Source organism: Neophocaena asiaeorientalis, unplaced genomic scaffold (genome assembly GCF_003031525.2).
Source record: "Neophocaena asiaeorientalis asiaeorientalis breed wild unplaced genomic scaffold, Neophocaena_asiaeorientalis_V1.1 scaffold965, whole genome shotgun sequence".
In the NCBI taxonomy this organism is placed as follows: Eukaryota; Metazoa; Chordata; class Mammalia; order Artiodactyla; family Phocoenidae; genus Neophocaena; species Neophocaena asiaeorientalis.
Window position 1 is genome coordinate 192583 of NW_020172079.1, and position 16361 is coordinate 208943.

General features: G+C 48.7%; 1 protein-coding gene and 1 long non-coding RNA gene across 2 annotated transcripts in view; both read left to right on the forward strand.

Moving 5' to 3' along the window:
• AMFR (autocrine motility factor receptor) overlaps positions 1–10735 on the forward strand; it is a 40563-nt gene extending 29828 nt beyond the window's left edge. Inside the window, exons 11-14 of the mRNA XM_024751421.1 lie at positions 4197–4331; positions 6009–6092; positions 9284–9468; positions 10241–10735. Of these exons, the coding sequence (XP_024607189.1) occupies positions 4197–4331; positions 6009–6092; positions 9284–9468; positions 10241–10388 (552 nt within the window). The 3' untranslated portion in view covers positions 10389–10735. The remainder of the gene's footprint in view (positions 1–4196; positions 4332–6008; positions 6093–9283; positions 9469–10240) is intronic.
• A 13-nt stretch (positions 10736–10748) lies between these two features.
• On the forward strand, positions 10749–16361 carry LOC112403783 (uncharacterized). The gene is made up of 3 exons (XR_003003976.1): positions 10749–13727; positions 14577–14741; positions 15080–16361. It is a non-coding gene; the product is annotated as an uncharacterized LOC112403783 (long non-coding RNA).

A 16361-nucleotide genomic window follows, 5' to 3' on the forward strand; every position in this document is an offset into this window, starting at 1 on the left:
GACAGGGACTCAACCTTCTGTTTGGCTGGGGAAGTTGGGGTGTCTATGAGACATCCAAGTAGAGATGTCATGTAGACAGTTCTGGACCTCAGGAAAGAGATCCAGCTGGAGAGAGACATTTGGGAGCTTTAGCTGTAGGGGACTGGATCTCTTCGAGGGAAAGAAGGTAGCTCAGAAGGAGAAGAGGGCTCAGGACTGAGGTCTGGCTGAATGGGAGGAGCTGTGGCAGCGATTGAGAAGGAGGGAAACCAGGAGAAGCGTCAAGTCAACCATGTGGGAATTCTTAGAAGATGAGGTCAGAGAAGTGCATGTTGGGTTTGGCAGAGTGGAGGTGGTTCATCAGCTGGAGAGGAGCAAGCAGTTTCCATTGCTCGAGGTGCTGAGTACTAGATTGTTGGATTGGAAAATGAGTGGGAGCTGAAGACACCCAGTAGCTGGCAGTGTGTTATAAGAGGGAGTGGAGAAGTAAGGAGGTGGCTTGATAGGGGTGTGCCGTCAGAGGAATTTGTTAACATGTTTTTTTAAAGATTTTTGGAGCAGGCCACTTATCCACAAATTTCAAAACCTGTAGAGAGTATCCAATGAAGTCTTTTCCTCCATCCGCCCAGACACTCTCCTCTCTTGCAATAACAACTTCAATTAGTTTCTTCTGTGTTGTGCTTTTCCAGAATGCTTACATACGCATATAAGCAAATGCTAAGTATGTATTCTTTTTCTTTTCCCCACGGGTCTTCTTTTTTTCTTTTTGAAAGTGTGATAAAATACACGTACCGCAAAATTTATGATCTTAACCATTTTTAAGTGTACAGTTCAGTGGTATTAAGTATATTCATATTCTTGTGCAGCTATCAGCCACAATCCATCTCCAGAATTCTTTTCATCTTGCAAAACTGAAGCCCTATACCCAGTAAACAGTAACTCCCCGTCCCCTCCTCCCTAGCCCCTGGCAGCCACCATTCTCCTTTCTTTCTCTGTGGATTTGACTACTTTAGGTACCTCATATAAGCAGAATCATATGGTATTTATCTTTTTGTGACTGGCTTATTTTACTGAGCTTAATGTCCTCAGGGTTCAACTATGTTGTAGCATGTGTCCGAATTTCCTTTCCTTCCTTCTTAAGGCTGGATAATATCCCATTGTATGTATAAACCACATTTTGCTTATCCGTTTATCTGTTGGTGGACATTTGGGTTGCTTCCATGTTTTAGCTATCGTGAGTAATGGCACTATGAACGTGGGTGTACACATATCTCCTGGAGACCCTGCTTTCAGTTCTTTTGAGTACCCAAGAGTCTTCTTAAAAAGATTCTAAAACATGCTTGGTGTGCGAATAGGAATGATCACTGGAGGGGGAGAGATTGATGGTACAGAACAAACAGAAAAGTTAACTGAAGGCAAAGACCTGAGGTGGAGGGTGGGCTTGGGAGCCGGAGCCAGGAGAGGAGCATTCTCACCTTTGTTGGGAGGCGGGATGGACGTAGCTACAGGCGTGTCGTTTTGAGATACGGTTTAAAAAGAAGGCATGGCTCATAATAACCATTTAGGTAGAAGCAGCCTAAGTGTCCATCAGAGATGAATAGATTATGAAAATGCTCTGTCCACACAGTGGAATATTATTCAGCCTGAAAAAGAAGAACTTTGAGGATACTATGCTAAGTGAAATAAGCTAGTCACAAAAAGAAATACTGTGTGATTCCACTTATATGGGCCATCTAAATTACTCAGACTCTTAGAAAGCAGAATGGTGGTTGCCTGGGGCTGGGGGGGGGAGGGGTAGAGTTTCGGTTTTGCAAGATGAAAGCGTTCTGGAGACCTGTTGCACAGCAGTGTGTGTATAGTTAACATTGCTGTACACTGAAAAATGGTTAAGATGGGCAATTTTATGTTATATGATTTTGACCATTAAAAAAAAAAAAAAACTGGCTTCTCGCGGGCTTCTGCTTCGTCAGTGAAGCACTCAGCCAGGTCATCAGCAGAGAGTGAGAGTGACGTAGTGAGGGCGGATGGACTGGGAGTGCGCAGCCCTGCGTGGACGACGACTGGCTCGGGGCAGGCTCTGCGTCGGTACTTCAGGGTCGGGCAGCTGTTGAAGCTCTTCAGGTGGATCACCTCACCTGCCCCCTTAAAAAAATCAGAATTCATGGACATGTAACCCTCCCAGGAACGAGAATTACCTTCTTGGAGTTGGTGTGTTTAGAATTCTCAGGCAGGCCCTGGTGTTCTTCCTCCGGTTGCATGGTGGATTGGGATAGCCTATTTTTAGCACAACTAATTTACTGTCACAATACTTTTTTTTTTTTTTTTTTTTGCGGTACGCGGGCCTCTCACTGTTGTGGCCTCTCCCGTCGCGGAGCACAGGCTCCGGACGCGCAGGCTCAGCGGCCATGGCTCATGGGCGCAGCCGCTCCGCGGCAGGTGGGATCCTCCCGGACCGGGGCACGAACCCGTGTCCCCTGCATCGGCAGGCGGACTCTCAACCACTGCGCCACCAGGGAAGCCCCGTCACAATACATTTTTTATAAAAGTCTAATATATAACTTGCTGGATTTTCTGGAAGAAAAGCTTTGGCCCAGTGAACTGAATCTTGGACTTACTTTACTTGGGAAATGAGAGGGGACCTTTTTAAGAAGAGAGGAGAATGTTATCTGATTATTCAGGTTGTTTTGGACTCTTGCCCAGTTAGCTTTGACTTGACCTGGGTTTTTAAAAATGATCAACTCACCTTCACAGAAACAAAGAGGGGATCCCAGGTCCATGGAGCTCCGGGTCCTTCTGTCCTACACACTTCTCTTGTCCTCCCTGCCCCAACGATGACCCAAAGCGAAGCTTTGCACAGGTTTCCCCCTGGTCTTTTCTCTCTAGGTCTGACACTGGGACACGTTCCTCTTTTTCTACGTGACAACATATTCCTTGGGAGCCACTATCCCAACAGTAGACTTTATTGTGCCCCCAAAGGAATTATATGTTTCCTTGTCATTTTTTCTTTTGATCATTGGGACTTTTCCACAAATAAAACCTTGAACATAAGCATTTGCAAATAAATATACACATATGAGAAAAAAGTCTGGAGCTGCTCGGATGAACGTACCGGTGGTGGTGCGCCGAGATCTCTGCCTGCTGCCCTCTGTACATGCACCCACCGTAGAGTTCTGATGGCCTCCGAGACGTTTCTAGAGTACAGTTTGAAAACTGCAGCTGCAGAGCAACATTAGCAATTACATTTATTTTTTTATTTTTTACTTTTATTTATTTATTTAATTTATTTGGCTGCATCGGGTCTTAGTTGCAGCATGCAGGATCTTCGCTGTGGCGCATGGCCTTCTCCAGTTGTGGCGTGTGGGCTGCAGAGCGCACCGGTTCAGTAGCTGCAGCATGCAGGCTCTCTGGTTGTGGCACGACTAGGGATCGAACCTGCGTCCCCTGCATTGGAAGGCAGACTCTTAACCACTGGATCACCAGGGAAGTCCCAGCAATTACATTTTTTGTAGTCTTTTTTTTTTTTTAAAGTTGAAGTAAAATTTATATATAGTAAACTCACCTTTTTTAGTATCCATCTCTGAGTTTTGTCAAACTCATTCAGTCATGTGACCACCACAATTATCAAAATATAGGACAGTTCCTTTCCGCCTCCCCCCAGATTCCATTATGCCCCTTTGTAATCACTTCTTCTCCCACCCCCAGCCTGTAGCAACCACTTATCAGTTTTCTGTCTCTATAATTTTGCTTACTCTAGAATGTCATACAAATGGAATCATAGGGTACATAGCCTTTTGAGTTGAGCTGCTTTCACTTAATGCATTTGAATCTCACCCATGTAGTGTATATCAGAAGTTTGTTCCTTTTAGGAATTAAATCTTTAAGCAGAACACGTTTATATACCTGAATTTTACTAAGCTTTAAAATGAATGCTTTTTAAAACTGGAATATTCGAGTTCAGCCTGTCTCGGGCTTCAGTGGATTTCAGGGCTTTTTTATTTGAAGTTGATGTTGTCCCCAAGTTTTCTGTTTGGCATTCTGGAAAAATACTAAAAAAACCTGCAGTTTGACGGTGATCTGTGGCATAGAGGTGGCCCCTTACTTGTGTTTTCAAGGCAGGTCACCAAGTTCAGTGCCCAGAGGCTGCCTTACCCCATGACCTCAGTGAGTTAACTGTTGAGAGTGAACATTTCATGGCTTCTTTGTTTGTATTCCTATAGGCTCATCAGATTCAAGAGATGTTTCCCCAGGTTCCATACCACCTAGTACTGCAGGACCTCCAGCTGACACGCTCAGTTGAAATAACAACAGACAACATTTTAGAAGGACGGATTCAAGTACCTTTTCCCACACAGGTAAACTGAGGTTTCAGACGTGACAAATGAATTCTGTCTTCACAAAGGTTTAATCTTCTAGATTAACGTTCTAGTTACTTAACAGCTGAATATCATTTATGATTTGATGAAGGGTTTCTGTGAATTCCCTAACTTTCCAGATTATGACTGAGAACAGACCCATCCAAGAGGCTTGGATTAAGACAAGGACAAAACTATTTGCCTAATTTTTTGTGCAGATATACACCCCAAACCAGCCTGCCCTTGCCAGTCCAGGAGGTCCTAGCATCGGTTCCTTTTGGACAAGGATTGGCGGTCTTTCCCTATAAAGGACAGATTGAAATATTTTAGGCCTTGCAAGCCATGCATTATCTGTTGTAACTTCTCAATTCCTGCTGTAGCACTGAAGGAGCCATGGACAATATGTAAATGAATGTGCATGACTGTGTTCCAGTAAAACTTTGTTTACAAAAACTGTTGGAGTGCTTGGCCCACAGGCTACAGTTTGCTAACCCCGGCTATAGAAGGTATCGCCCTCTGTCCCTGGCTTTGCACATTGGTATGGCTTTCCATTGGGTATAATTCCTATCTGTGAGGCTTATATTTTTGACTTTTTCTTTTTTTAAAAGATCCTATTTCCTGGCCCATCATGTAACCTCTTTGATGGGTACAAAAGTATTGACATTTTAAAGAAAGCTTTCTGGCAGGACCAAAGGATATATGTGATTAGGGAATCATATACCAAGAAATTACTCAACTTAGGTATGCAAAAACATGGAAATCTGTTAGTAAAATCTTCAAGCGTGAGAATCTTGGAAGAGGGAATGAGCCTCAACTTGGGAGTCAAAGGGGCTGAGGTATTAGAGGTGGCTCAATGGTCCTTACCTGTTTGACCTGGCTGTGACTTTGGGTTTCCCCAGGAGCAGACCCTGAGACAGGGATCCAGTTGCCAGTAGTTAATTTGGGAGGTGTTCCAGGAAACATGGGAAGTATTCCAGGAAACACAGGCAGCAGGTGGGGCTCTGAAGTGGATAAAGGGTTTGTTATCCAGCAGTTACCATCGTGGGCAGCTAGTGCTTGAGCCCACTGGAGGTCTCTGGGGTCCAGTGTAGAATGCATTGTTCCTCCTGAGGGGGGAGGAGCCGGGGTGCTTATACACTAGTTCCCATCAGTTGTTGGTTGAGGGCTGCCTCCAGCGGGGGGGGGCCAGGTTCTTTCACACAGCCGCAGTGTGTCCTTGGGTGATGCAGTACAGAAACTGGGCAGCCAGCATGCAGCGGGCAGACCTTCAGGGACAGGCGCAGGGTCCCGAGGTGTCTGCAGCATGGGCCGGGATCTCAGCCTGGATGAAAGTGAGGACAGCAGGCCCTAGTTCACAGGATGTTAAGGAGGTGAATGCGATGGTGGTGTCAGGGCTCTTCCCAAGCATCCTGTCGGTGTTGTAACTGCTGTTGTCGTGCAGCTACTGCTACTGGAAGGGAAATTAAACGTGGGCCCACTGACGACTCTCAGATTCAGGCCTCAGGCTCCTTTGCTGTGTCTTTAAGCTCAGTAACACTCTCAAGTTTTCGATGCTGGGGGATTTGCTGAACTCAGATGGTTGGGGTCGTAGCTCCCCCATGCTCCAGGGCCCCCCCCGTACCCGTTCGCCGAGCTCAGAACGGCTCTGCACCGTCGGTGCTGCTGTCTCTCTTTCAGCGGTCAGAGAGTATTAGGCCTGCATTGAACGGTCCTATGGAGAGGCCAAACGGCGAGCAGGAGGACGGAGAAGCTTCCACCCAGGTAAGGCCTGCATACTAGAGAGAGCGCGTCTGGGATGGGGAGCAGCGGGGGACCTGGCGGGGGTGTGCACCCTGCCTCTGACGTTTGTACGGCTGAGGGCGAGAGTAGGGCGGAGGCCGTATGCCAGCGTCGTCTCAGTGTCCAAGGGTAACAGACCTTGCTGTGCCTGGGCGTGGCCTGCAGCCCCCTCCCTGGGGACTGGCCTCAGGACCTGGAGGAGAAAAGAGTCATGCTCTGCCGGGCTGGCCCTGCTGCTGTGGACTTGAGTGGCGGCACTAGGCAGGGCGGCGTGAGGCTGGGCCCAGGACCCAGGGTGACTGCGCTGGGCTCCGCTCTCTAGGGCCGAAATCCTCAGCTTATTCTCCCCCCACGCCTCGCTTGTCCACCTCAGCATTTGCAGGGACTTCATGCATTTCACAAAAACGAGACCCCTGGGGTGGGGGGAAGTGTGGTTCTCCTGGGAACCAGGTTTGCCTAGATAGCCACGCTGGGTGACCCGGGGTAGCTGCGTGCACCCAGAGGGAGCTCCCGGGTCTGGCTTCCAGGGCAGAGGTGCCTCAGCCCCATCCCATGCTCTGCCCCACGCAGCCTGGGGTTCCGGTTCGTGTCCCTTTTCTGGAATTCCCATTTGCTTATTCAATTACCGTGCTTTCCAGAAGTTTTCTTAAGAGACTGAAGAAGCCCCAGGCAGCCCTATTTTTGTGTTTCCTTGTTGGTGTGACACGTGGGGCTTCCCACACAGGAGCTGGGGCCTGAGGATGGCACCGCCTTCTCTGCCAGCGTTGGTCAGGGCTCTGCTGGAAGCAGCTGCTTTCACTGACGAGTGACATGCAGGCTGCTTTCATCTCACGTGCCTTTCCCTGCAAATAGGAAACAGTAAAAACTCCTAAGAATTCTTCAGATCTGTTGCTGAGTTAAAATTTTTGTATCCAAATCTGTAATTGGGTCGTGCAGCATTTGTAAAATGGCATCTGGCTTCTGAAGAAGGGGCTCATTGTGTTTCCAGTTTTCTTAGCTGGCTTAGCTCAGATTTGGATACTAGGCTGGCTTGGGGGCCTTGTGGGTACAGCACGTTCGATTTCTGTCTTGATTCCTCATCTCTATTTTTAGAGTGAGCATGAAGGTTTCTGAATTTATTTTAACATAGTGGAAGGAAAGCACTTGCTTCACAAAGAAGCTTGCTATATAACACTTTTGGCCATTCTCAGGAAATAAAAAGTTCTTGGATAACAGTTAATAAACAGTTTATCCCAGTCATCAGATCAGATCTGCCTGTTGCTTAATTTGGGGTCTCCCCTCTGCCCAAGCTCAGGCCTACGTGAATCAGGCTTTGAGGGTGGCCTTCCATTCCCTTCCTTCCACCTCCACCTCCACCTCCACTCACCAGCTCTTCTTTCTAACTTCCTTCGGATTCAGGGTTAAGATGGGCCATGTGACCCCAGCGTGTGTGTGTGTGTGTGTGTGCATGTGCACATCTGTATATATATGTGTTACAGCTGTTATTGTAGAGCTCTCCCTGTCCTGTCTAGCACCAGAAGCCTCGACTATACTTAGTTTGAACTTGGGCTGGCTTTTTATGACCACCCCTTCCTTCATGAGGCTCCCTTCACCCCTCCCAGTGGTCCTCTTGGGCAAAGTCAATTTCAACAGCCTCAGGCTGGTTCTCCCGCAGGACCTATGTCCCCTCCCCCAGGACACACACAGCAGTGCCTTACAGTCAGTGGAAGTTGAACTGGCTCCCAGCAAAGCGTTTTTAAAATCTGCTACAAGCCAGTTTCTTCCTCTTAGATTTCTCAGGTGTGTGTTAGTCACCACCAGTCTGTGTGTCCCCCAAACTCTAGGGCACATGAGTCAGGCCACATGGTTCTCTTTTTTTTAATTATTATTATTTTTAAAATTTTAAAATTTTTTGGCTTTTGGGTCTTCGTTGCTGAGCGCGGCGTTCTCTAGTTGCGGCGAGCGGAGGCTACTCTTCGTTGTGGTGCACGGGTTTCTCATTGCGGTGGCCTCTCTTGTTGCGGAGCATGGGCTCTAGGCACGCAGGCTTCAGTAGTTGTGGCGCACAGGCTCAGTAGTTGTGGTGCACGGGCTTAGTTGTTCTGTGACATGTGGGATCCAGACCCAGACCAGGACTCGAACCCGTGTCCCCTGCATTGGCAGGCGGGTTCTTAACCACTGCGCCACCAGGAAAGTCCCCACATGGTTCTCTTGAAGTCCCTCACTCGCTTGCCTGAGGGCAAGGAGAGGTGGCGAGTTGGGGTGAGAGAAAAGCGCACACACCAGGAACTCTTAAAAATAGCCTCTCAGCCTCTTCCTCCTCAACTCTGCTTGTCGCCTGGAGGTGGGTGCTGGGCTGACGCTGGCCGGCCTGGGTCTGGGCCTGAGTCTGGGAGCATGAGCAGTAGATGGCCAGGCAGCTGCCTGAGCCTTTGGGGGCTCCTGGGCATCGTGTTGGCCTTCACAGCTGCAGCCAGGACAGAGGCAGTCCCATTATTACATCCTGCTACGCGAGGAGCCACATGATATTATAGCGGTTTTAACAAAGATACTTAGAATTTACTTTTTTTTTTTTTTTTTGCCGTACGCGGGCCTCTCACTGTCGTGGCCTCTCCCGTTGCGGAGCACAGGCTCCGGACGCGCAGGCTCGGCGGCCATGGCTCACGGGCCCAGCCACTCCGCGGCATGTGGGATCCTCCTGGAGCGGGGCACGAACCCGCATCCCCTGCATCGGCAGGCAGACTCTCAAACACTGCGCCACCAGGGAAGCCCAGAATTTACCATTTTTTATCTGCCTAACTGTTCTCAGAGTCAAGTGAGGGTATAAAATTTGTGCAGTATATGTGATAAGACTTGTTTAAATTTTAGAGCAATAAGTAGCATTGAACAGAAAATTCCCAGAATGCAAATAAGCAGTTAACTTTGTTATCTTCTGAGAGTACAGTTTCGAGGTGCTTCTGTTTTCATACTGGTAATCGTTCACTTATTCCGTGATGTTGAACATGCCATGTGAGTCAGGTCCTGCCCTTCAGGAGCCCATGTCTGCCGTTACACATGTGCCCGCGGTTCCCTGCCGGGCAGCCCGCCTCCTTTGGGTTCCAGAAGAGCATTATTTGGGGGCACCGGTCAGATGGGGAATCTGCCTGGCAGGGCAGCCCGTGCTCACGGTGGTCCCTTGCTTCCTGCGTGTCCAGACCGAGCGGGTGCCGCTGGACCTCAGTCCTCGGCTGGAGGAGGCACTGGACTTTGGCGAGCTGGAAGCGGAGCCCAGTGAAGGGGAGGACTTTGAGGCCCGGGGGAGCCGCTTCTCCAAGTCCGCTGACGAGAGACAGCGCATGCTGGTGCAGCGCAAGGATGACCTCCTGCAGCAGGCGCGGAGGTGAGCGGGTTCCACAGCCCCCGCCAGGCCTGAAGGCCCTTGTCATGGATGCCAACACTGAAAACCTATCACCTGTCAGCTAAAACTTCAGGTTTCAAACCTCTGTTGAAAAACCTGAGGATCTGGTAATACTGGGCCCAGGTAGTAACCTCTGGCTGGTGCTGCTGGCGTCTCCTTGTGGACGCTCTCGGCCACCCTTACACGGTTAGCACTTCTGTGCCAGTGTATTCTAGACCCTTTATGTTAATTACTCTAATTCCCTTAACTCTAAGAGGGAGCATGGTAATTATACCCATTAGACAGACTTAAAGCAGAAGAAACTGAGGCCTGGAGAGGCTAACACTGGCCTGATGTCCAGCTCTTGAGTCCTCTGTCTTGGCCACTCTGTGTGCAGCCGGCCTCGAAGTGCCGACCCCCAACCCCAGGCGGGAGCCGCCGGAGCGGGACTGTTCTGTCGCTGCGCAGGTGCTCGTTACTTAAACTCTCGGGGACTGGGCCGGTGTTCTGTTCCCGTGGGTGGGTTCCGTGCCCAGCACAGGCCTTGCGAGTGGGGACTTCGCACTGTGTGTGTAAGTGGAGCGGCTGCCTGATGCGGAGAACTTCTGCCCCTCTGTTCAGGGACAGGTGTCTTTTTCACGGGGTGGTGCTGAGTGACAGCTTCATGACGGTGCCGGGAAAGTGGGGGAATTAAAGAAGCACATTGTATGTTTCTCTGTGTGTGCATGTTCCAGAGCTTCCCTGATCCCTCATTCAAGTCCTTTGTTTTTTGTAGGCGTTTCTTGAACAGAAGTTCTGAAGATGACTCAGCCTCGGACAGCTGCCTCCCCTCGGAAGGCACGACCTCTGACCCCATGACCCTGCGTCGAAGGATGCTGGCTGCTGCCGCGGAGCGGAGACTTCAGAAGCAGCAGAGCTCCTAGCGCCTCCTCCCGAGCCGAAGAGGCCTGTCCCCAGCTCTGCCTGCTGAGTGAAGGAGTGGGCTCAGCTGCATTGCGCTGTGTAAAGCACGTGGTCTTAATAGTGTGTGGACAGCTGACAGAGTTAATCCTTTTTTGTAATACTTTCTATGTGACATTTCTCTTCCCTTTAGAAACACTGCACATTTTAACTCTAAGCATGATCTCGTGTGCGTTGACTGGACTTCGTAGGGGTGGGGGAGGATCGAGAGGAAGTGGGCAGCCAGAGACCCTGAAGGGGGCCGCTTCCATGACGGCTTTATGCAGAAGTCATAACAAATGCTGGTGTCTTTAGCTCCAAATGTGGCAGGAAGTGGACCACGCCACTGGGTAATTTATGTTGTCACACTGCTGTTCTTGGTGCGGAGGCATTCAGAATGTCACAGAGGCCAGACCTACGGGCTCCTGGACCCCTGGGCCGGCAGAGCATCTTGGAAGAACAGTGCTTGGTCTGATACCTGCAGCAGAGAGGAGGAAAGCCCAGGGACGTAGCGTGAGGAGGTGATCCATTGTGTCCCAGTACATCCGGGACTAGCTTTCTGAGCCCCCTATCCAAAGCTGGCTTTATTTCCGTTAACACTGGTGCTCCCGCATCTCATCATGAGTACACGCTGTGTCCTCTCCTCTCTGCATTTCATTACCCCCCACACACACCCCCAGACACGGGGAAAGGGTTAAGCAGCAAGCCTTGGTTCATGAACGTTTTAATTCCTTGTTAAAGTAAATTAGGCAATGCCAGAGGCTGTGGGTTTGGTCCTTGGAGAAAACGTGGGCCTTAAAGATGGGAGAGTAAATTTGGGAGGGCTTTATTGAAGAAATAAAAGACATCTTTTGTATCTTTCTTCCCCGGAGCCCTTCATTTTTGTAACTGTGTTCCTGTTGGTTTAATTAAACATAGAAAGGTAAGATGTTGAGTCCACCTGCCTTGGAGCAGACCCAGGTCTGAACTTTTTCAAATCCTTGACACATTTAACTTGAAGGATTTGAAACACACAATCATAGGTTACCTAGTTCAGTTTTATGTCCTACTGGATTGAGTTTTTTTTTTAATGTTTGAAAGCATAGTTTTATGGTAGTCCTTCTGGGAAGAATCCAGTATTATCTAAAATTATTGGCAAAGTTAAATGTATTTTACATAACAAAGTTTTTAGAATGTTGAGAAGTAACTGAAAATAGAGTGATGTTTAGGCTGAGATAATTTATTTCAATACATCTTTCAAAAGCCTTATCTTGAAATGCTGTTAGTAAATTTCTGTGATTATTTTTCTTTATAGATTGGTTTTGCTGAGAGCATAGCTATTTGTTTTTATTGTAAAACAATAATAATGATAATAAAAAGCAAACTCTCCTAGTGTGTCATGTGTGGCTGGGAGGTAAGGCAGTTTTTTTCAGAGGTGCGGAAATTAGAACGCGTTTTGGTTTTGTGTGTTCCGTTTTGGTTGGAGGGTTTTTTCATCCTTATAATTATATATGTGTGCATGTTGTGTACATTTAAAGATGATACCAATTCCATGTGTTCTTATGTTTCAGATGTGTGAAAAGAGAAAATGTTTTGGAGTCAATTTTAGAGAGTCCTGAGACATTGGAATACAGCAATATGACAGTGATCAAAGTGGAGCCATGCCTTTAAAATGACCTCAAAAGAGAAGTCCTAAATTCACCCTTAGATTTTACACCTGGATAGTAAAGGGTTCTGGGCACTAATTGTATTGTCTCTTGAGTTTGGTCACTTCTTGAGGGCATCTGGGACAGATGCCAAGGGCAAGGGCAGGAGGCTAGACCAGTGTCCCGTTCCATCAGGTGGTCCCCATCCCATGGCCCCTTCACTGTGATGGCTGTCTCCAGGAAGGGAGCCTGTCCTCGTGCTCCGCCACGTAGCCCAAAGCAGAAGCCAGGCTGCTGGTTCACGTTTGTAAACTGAGTGTTTGGGCGCTCTGTGAATGGTGGTGGAGGTGCCCTTGCCCTCTCTGGGCTCCCTCACTCCCTCCATTTTCTTCTGGCTCTGCTGACATCTTGGGTTCTTGCTTTGTTTTTTTTCTCCCCCTAATTTTGAGGCTTTTAGGTACTGTAGAGATCGATGGTCCTTGTGGATGTATTTCTTGTGTTGATATAAATCCAGGGTGCCCAGGTGGCCACTTGGACCTGGTTTCCCACTTGAGCTGTGCAGACAGTATGCTTTTTTATCTTTAGCCAGCAGACGTGGTCCTCTCTGGGTGCACCTTTCCTCACTACGGGGAGGAAGCGGAGAGCTCTGTGGAGCAGGGCCTCGCCTGCAGGAGGAGCCGTGGCCCTGCCGCCAAGCTGGTCAGGGAACAACGCCTGCCTGCCCTGAAGGCCCTCCGTCACCTGAATGTCTCCATCTCTCGGCGCCCCTGACTGCACCTTAAGAGTCGCTTGTGGAGTCCCTAGAGACTATGATGCGTAGGCTGTGCCGCCACGTGTCTCATCTAATTGAATTGGTCTTTCCCTGCACCCTTTCCCAAGAAAATGCTTCTGGATCCCATTTTAAGGAAGATAAGGCAAAGAAGCTTCCGTTGTTTTTATCTACAAAATTCATATGCAAGAACTGTTATTCTATGGCTCATTTTTTTTAAGAGAAGTTCAGGTACGCCATATGTAGAAGTCACGGCATCCCGCAGCCTTTCGTCTGCATCCCCCCAGACCAGTGTCCTGAAGTCAAGCTGTGGCCAGGAGCGCAGGCTTCCCATCAACAGAGATGGCTGTGAGCCTCCCTCTGCAGATAAGTTGGGGCGAGGGGAGCTGGTGGGAGCAGTGCTGGGGGAGGGGTGGGCCTGGCTGGCTCACCAGCAGGCTTGTCCTGGCTGAGGAGCTCCCGGATCTGTTCTTTGTAACAGGCGGGGACTAGCCTCTTGTTACGCCACGGTCTCTGCAGCAGTAACAACCCCCACTTTCCATCCTCACTAGATTCAAAAGGCCACTGGAATTGCCAAGGAGAGGACTTCCTGGGCTGTTGGTGTGCGGAGGATTACCATTAACTGCCCTTGCCCAGACCCCGCCATCTCCTAGGTGGAGCACTTGACTGCTTGGCTAGTAAGTGATCCATGGACATGATGCAAGGATTTTGATGAGCTGTGTTACTTCCAGGTCTCAGTCTCAACGGATGTGCAGCTAACTGCAGTAGAAACCTGGCAACCCAGTGGAGAGGTAGTGAGACCTGCCACCTGGAGGAATTGAGAACCAGATTCCGTACACCAGGCTGTGCTCAGCTGCTCCGTGTGTGTTCAGCCTGCTGGGGACTTCTGGCATCCAGGTGCAACAGGAGAGGCTTTTAAAGATGTCCAAGTGAGTGCATGTGACCCCTTGGGTACAGAGGGCTGGGGCAATTTGGCCTCATTCTTGGGACCACCCATTCTGCTGTGGTGGAGCAACTGGGTACAGGATCCCGTATTAGCAGGAGATTTGGGATCACCTGCCCTCCCCGCCTTTCCAATGCTCCATTCCATCCTACCCTCGAAAACCAAACCAGCCGAACATGAGGAGATGCCGGAGCTGGGAGGAAGAGGGCACCTGCAGGCCCGAGAGACCCATTCCTCTGCCCGCCCTGCTCCCAGGTGGCTGCACTCAGCTGGCTCCCCTTGATGGCGGGTGTGGGGGGGTGGTGCGGGGGATCCTTATCCGGCACCTACAGCCCTACCCACCAGCCTCCCAGCATCTGTGACCCAGTCAAATCCCTCCTTCCCTTTCCTGTCAGAATGAAGCCCGAGGGCGAGACTCAGGAATACAGACAAACATTCTCTTTATTGAGCTACACATGAATTTTCCATTAGTCAGAGAAGTAGACTGGCAGTGTGTAAGATATCACAGAAACCTCACCGATTGGGAATAGAAAGGCTTAGAAAGACCCGTGGGCTTTTTTTTTCCCAAGTTTTTTTTTTTTCTGCATTTTAAATTTTTTGTGTTTTGTCTTTTTGCCTCTTTATCTGAAATGGCTGTGACTGGTCTTCAGCAAATATTAAGTCTTAAAAGTGAAACCGTGAAGGAGTTTGGATACTAGTCAAAGTAGAAATGACATTGGACTGATCATGAGAACTGTGGCTTTCTTGTAAACATTACATTCCATCTTTTTTTTTTTAATTTTTTTTGTGTTTTTTCCATCTTGTAGTATTTAAAAAGTTTTGTTTTTATCTGCAGCACAAACATCCCCACATGAGAAAGAGCGAACACAGGTTACTGAAACAAAGGAAAAGGTGGAGGGGCGCACACACACAAAGGGAGCATCCATCTGAGAGACGGAGAAGCAAAATGTCAGCGGGAAAAACCACAACCCGGTTCCCAAAGACTATGAAAGCTGATCTGGTATGTAATACATAGTGCTCATCAGGACAAAAATAAAACCAAAATCTAAAACTAAAAAAAAATGATAAAGGTACTCTGTAGAAAGGGAGCTGGGGGGAAACTGTTTCCTATAGGGCTCTATTTATACAAGCACACTCCCGGGAACCAGCGCCCCGGGTGTGGACAGGCGGCACCTCTGCAGGTAGGATGGGGTGGGCATGGGTGCAGCTGTGGATGTTTATTTCAGAAAGAAAAAAAGATGGATGAGATGCTGAGTTTTCCTTTATCCTTTTCTTTTTTTTTTTTTTTTAAGCTACAAAGCACATGGGAAATGTTCTTCTTTTCCTTTCAAATTCTAGATGTAAAGACTCAACTAAAACCGGATTCTACAGCATTCTACAGAAATACACAGCCGTCAGTCACTCTGGGTTGTAGGTTAGACAGGGGCTTGATACAGAAAGGCTGTGTGTCTTACAAAGGCCAAAAGGTCATGCTACCAGGAGATCAACGTCAACAGCAAAGAGTCCATGAAGCAGTCTGTAGAGAGAGAGATAAGGGGTCCAGTCTGACCATTTTCCTTGATTTAAAACACCAACCACCCAACCAACCAACCAACCCACCCTCCAACATGTTTAATAATGTTGAGGTGGGGCAAGATGGGGCAGCATCGCAGGGGGATCAGGAATCCAGGGGCAGCCTAGCCCGGGCCTCCTGGGAGGCCTCACCCCTCAGGACCCTGACCCAGCCAGGTCTGCAGATCTGCCCTCCCCTCAGCCACTCCTGCCCCTTCTCCACATCACTCCCCTTCTTTTGCCAGCCCTCTTGGAGGGGTAGCCCTTTTGGAGGGAGGAGCAGCTTCAGCTCTGCAGGTGACCTTGTGCTTTGCACGGCCCGCCCCGCTCAGCTGCTTGCAGAAAGCAGCCAGAGTCTCCCTTCTCTCTGACTCTTGCCTTGTTAACATGAATAAAGAAAACTCACTCAGGAGACAGAGAGTGGATTGGTCAGAGCAGTGATTCTTCTAAATTCTTGAAGTTAACCACCTCTACCACCCAAAAGAGAAGCATCCTTAATTTTTCTGTCGGGAGTATAGGGGCAGGGAGACGTTTGGGATGCTGGCCATTTTTTAAAGGGTTTTGGAATTCGCACAAGAGCAGGACAGAACTGACAGCACACAGCCTCAGCGGGTGGATGCAGAGGAGAAGGCTGGACTAAGGCCAGGCCTTTCCTTGCCCTCTCCCTGCTCACAGAAATGGGTCTCAGAGTGTAAAATCATGTGGCTGTTCTTAAAAGGATGGACTCCCAAATCAGGACTGCCATCGTGACGTGTGTGTGTGTGTGTGTGTGTGTGTGAGCACGCATGCACGTAAGTGCACGCTCAGGTGCTGTCCCGGGAAAACCTCAATGATCAATGGAATGTTGGTCAGTTCTGTCTGAAGCTCCTTCTAGTACAAACTAAAAAAAAACTTAATATATATTTGTCTGTCTATATATAAGGTTTGTTATGCCTTTTTAAAGTTAATTTACCAACTTGCATTTGTTTGTTAGTGGAGTGTGTGTGTGTGTGTGTGTGTATGTGTGCAAGCTTTTCTGTGAATGCTGGAATCATTACCAAATAGGTTGCTATACAGGACAAGAGGTCAG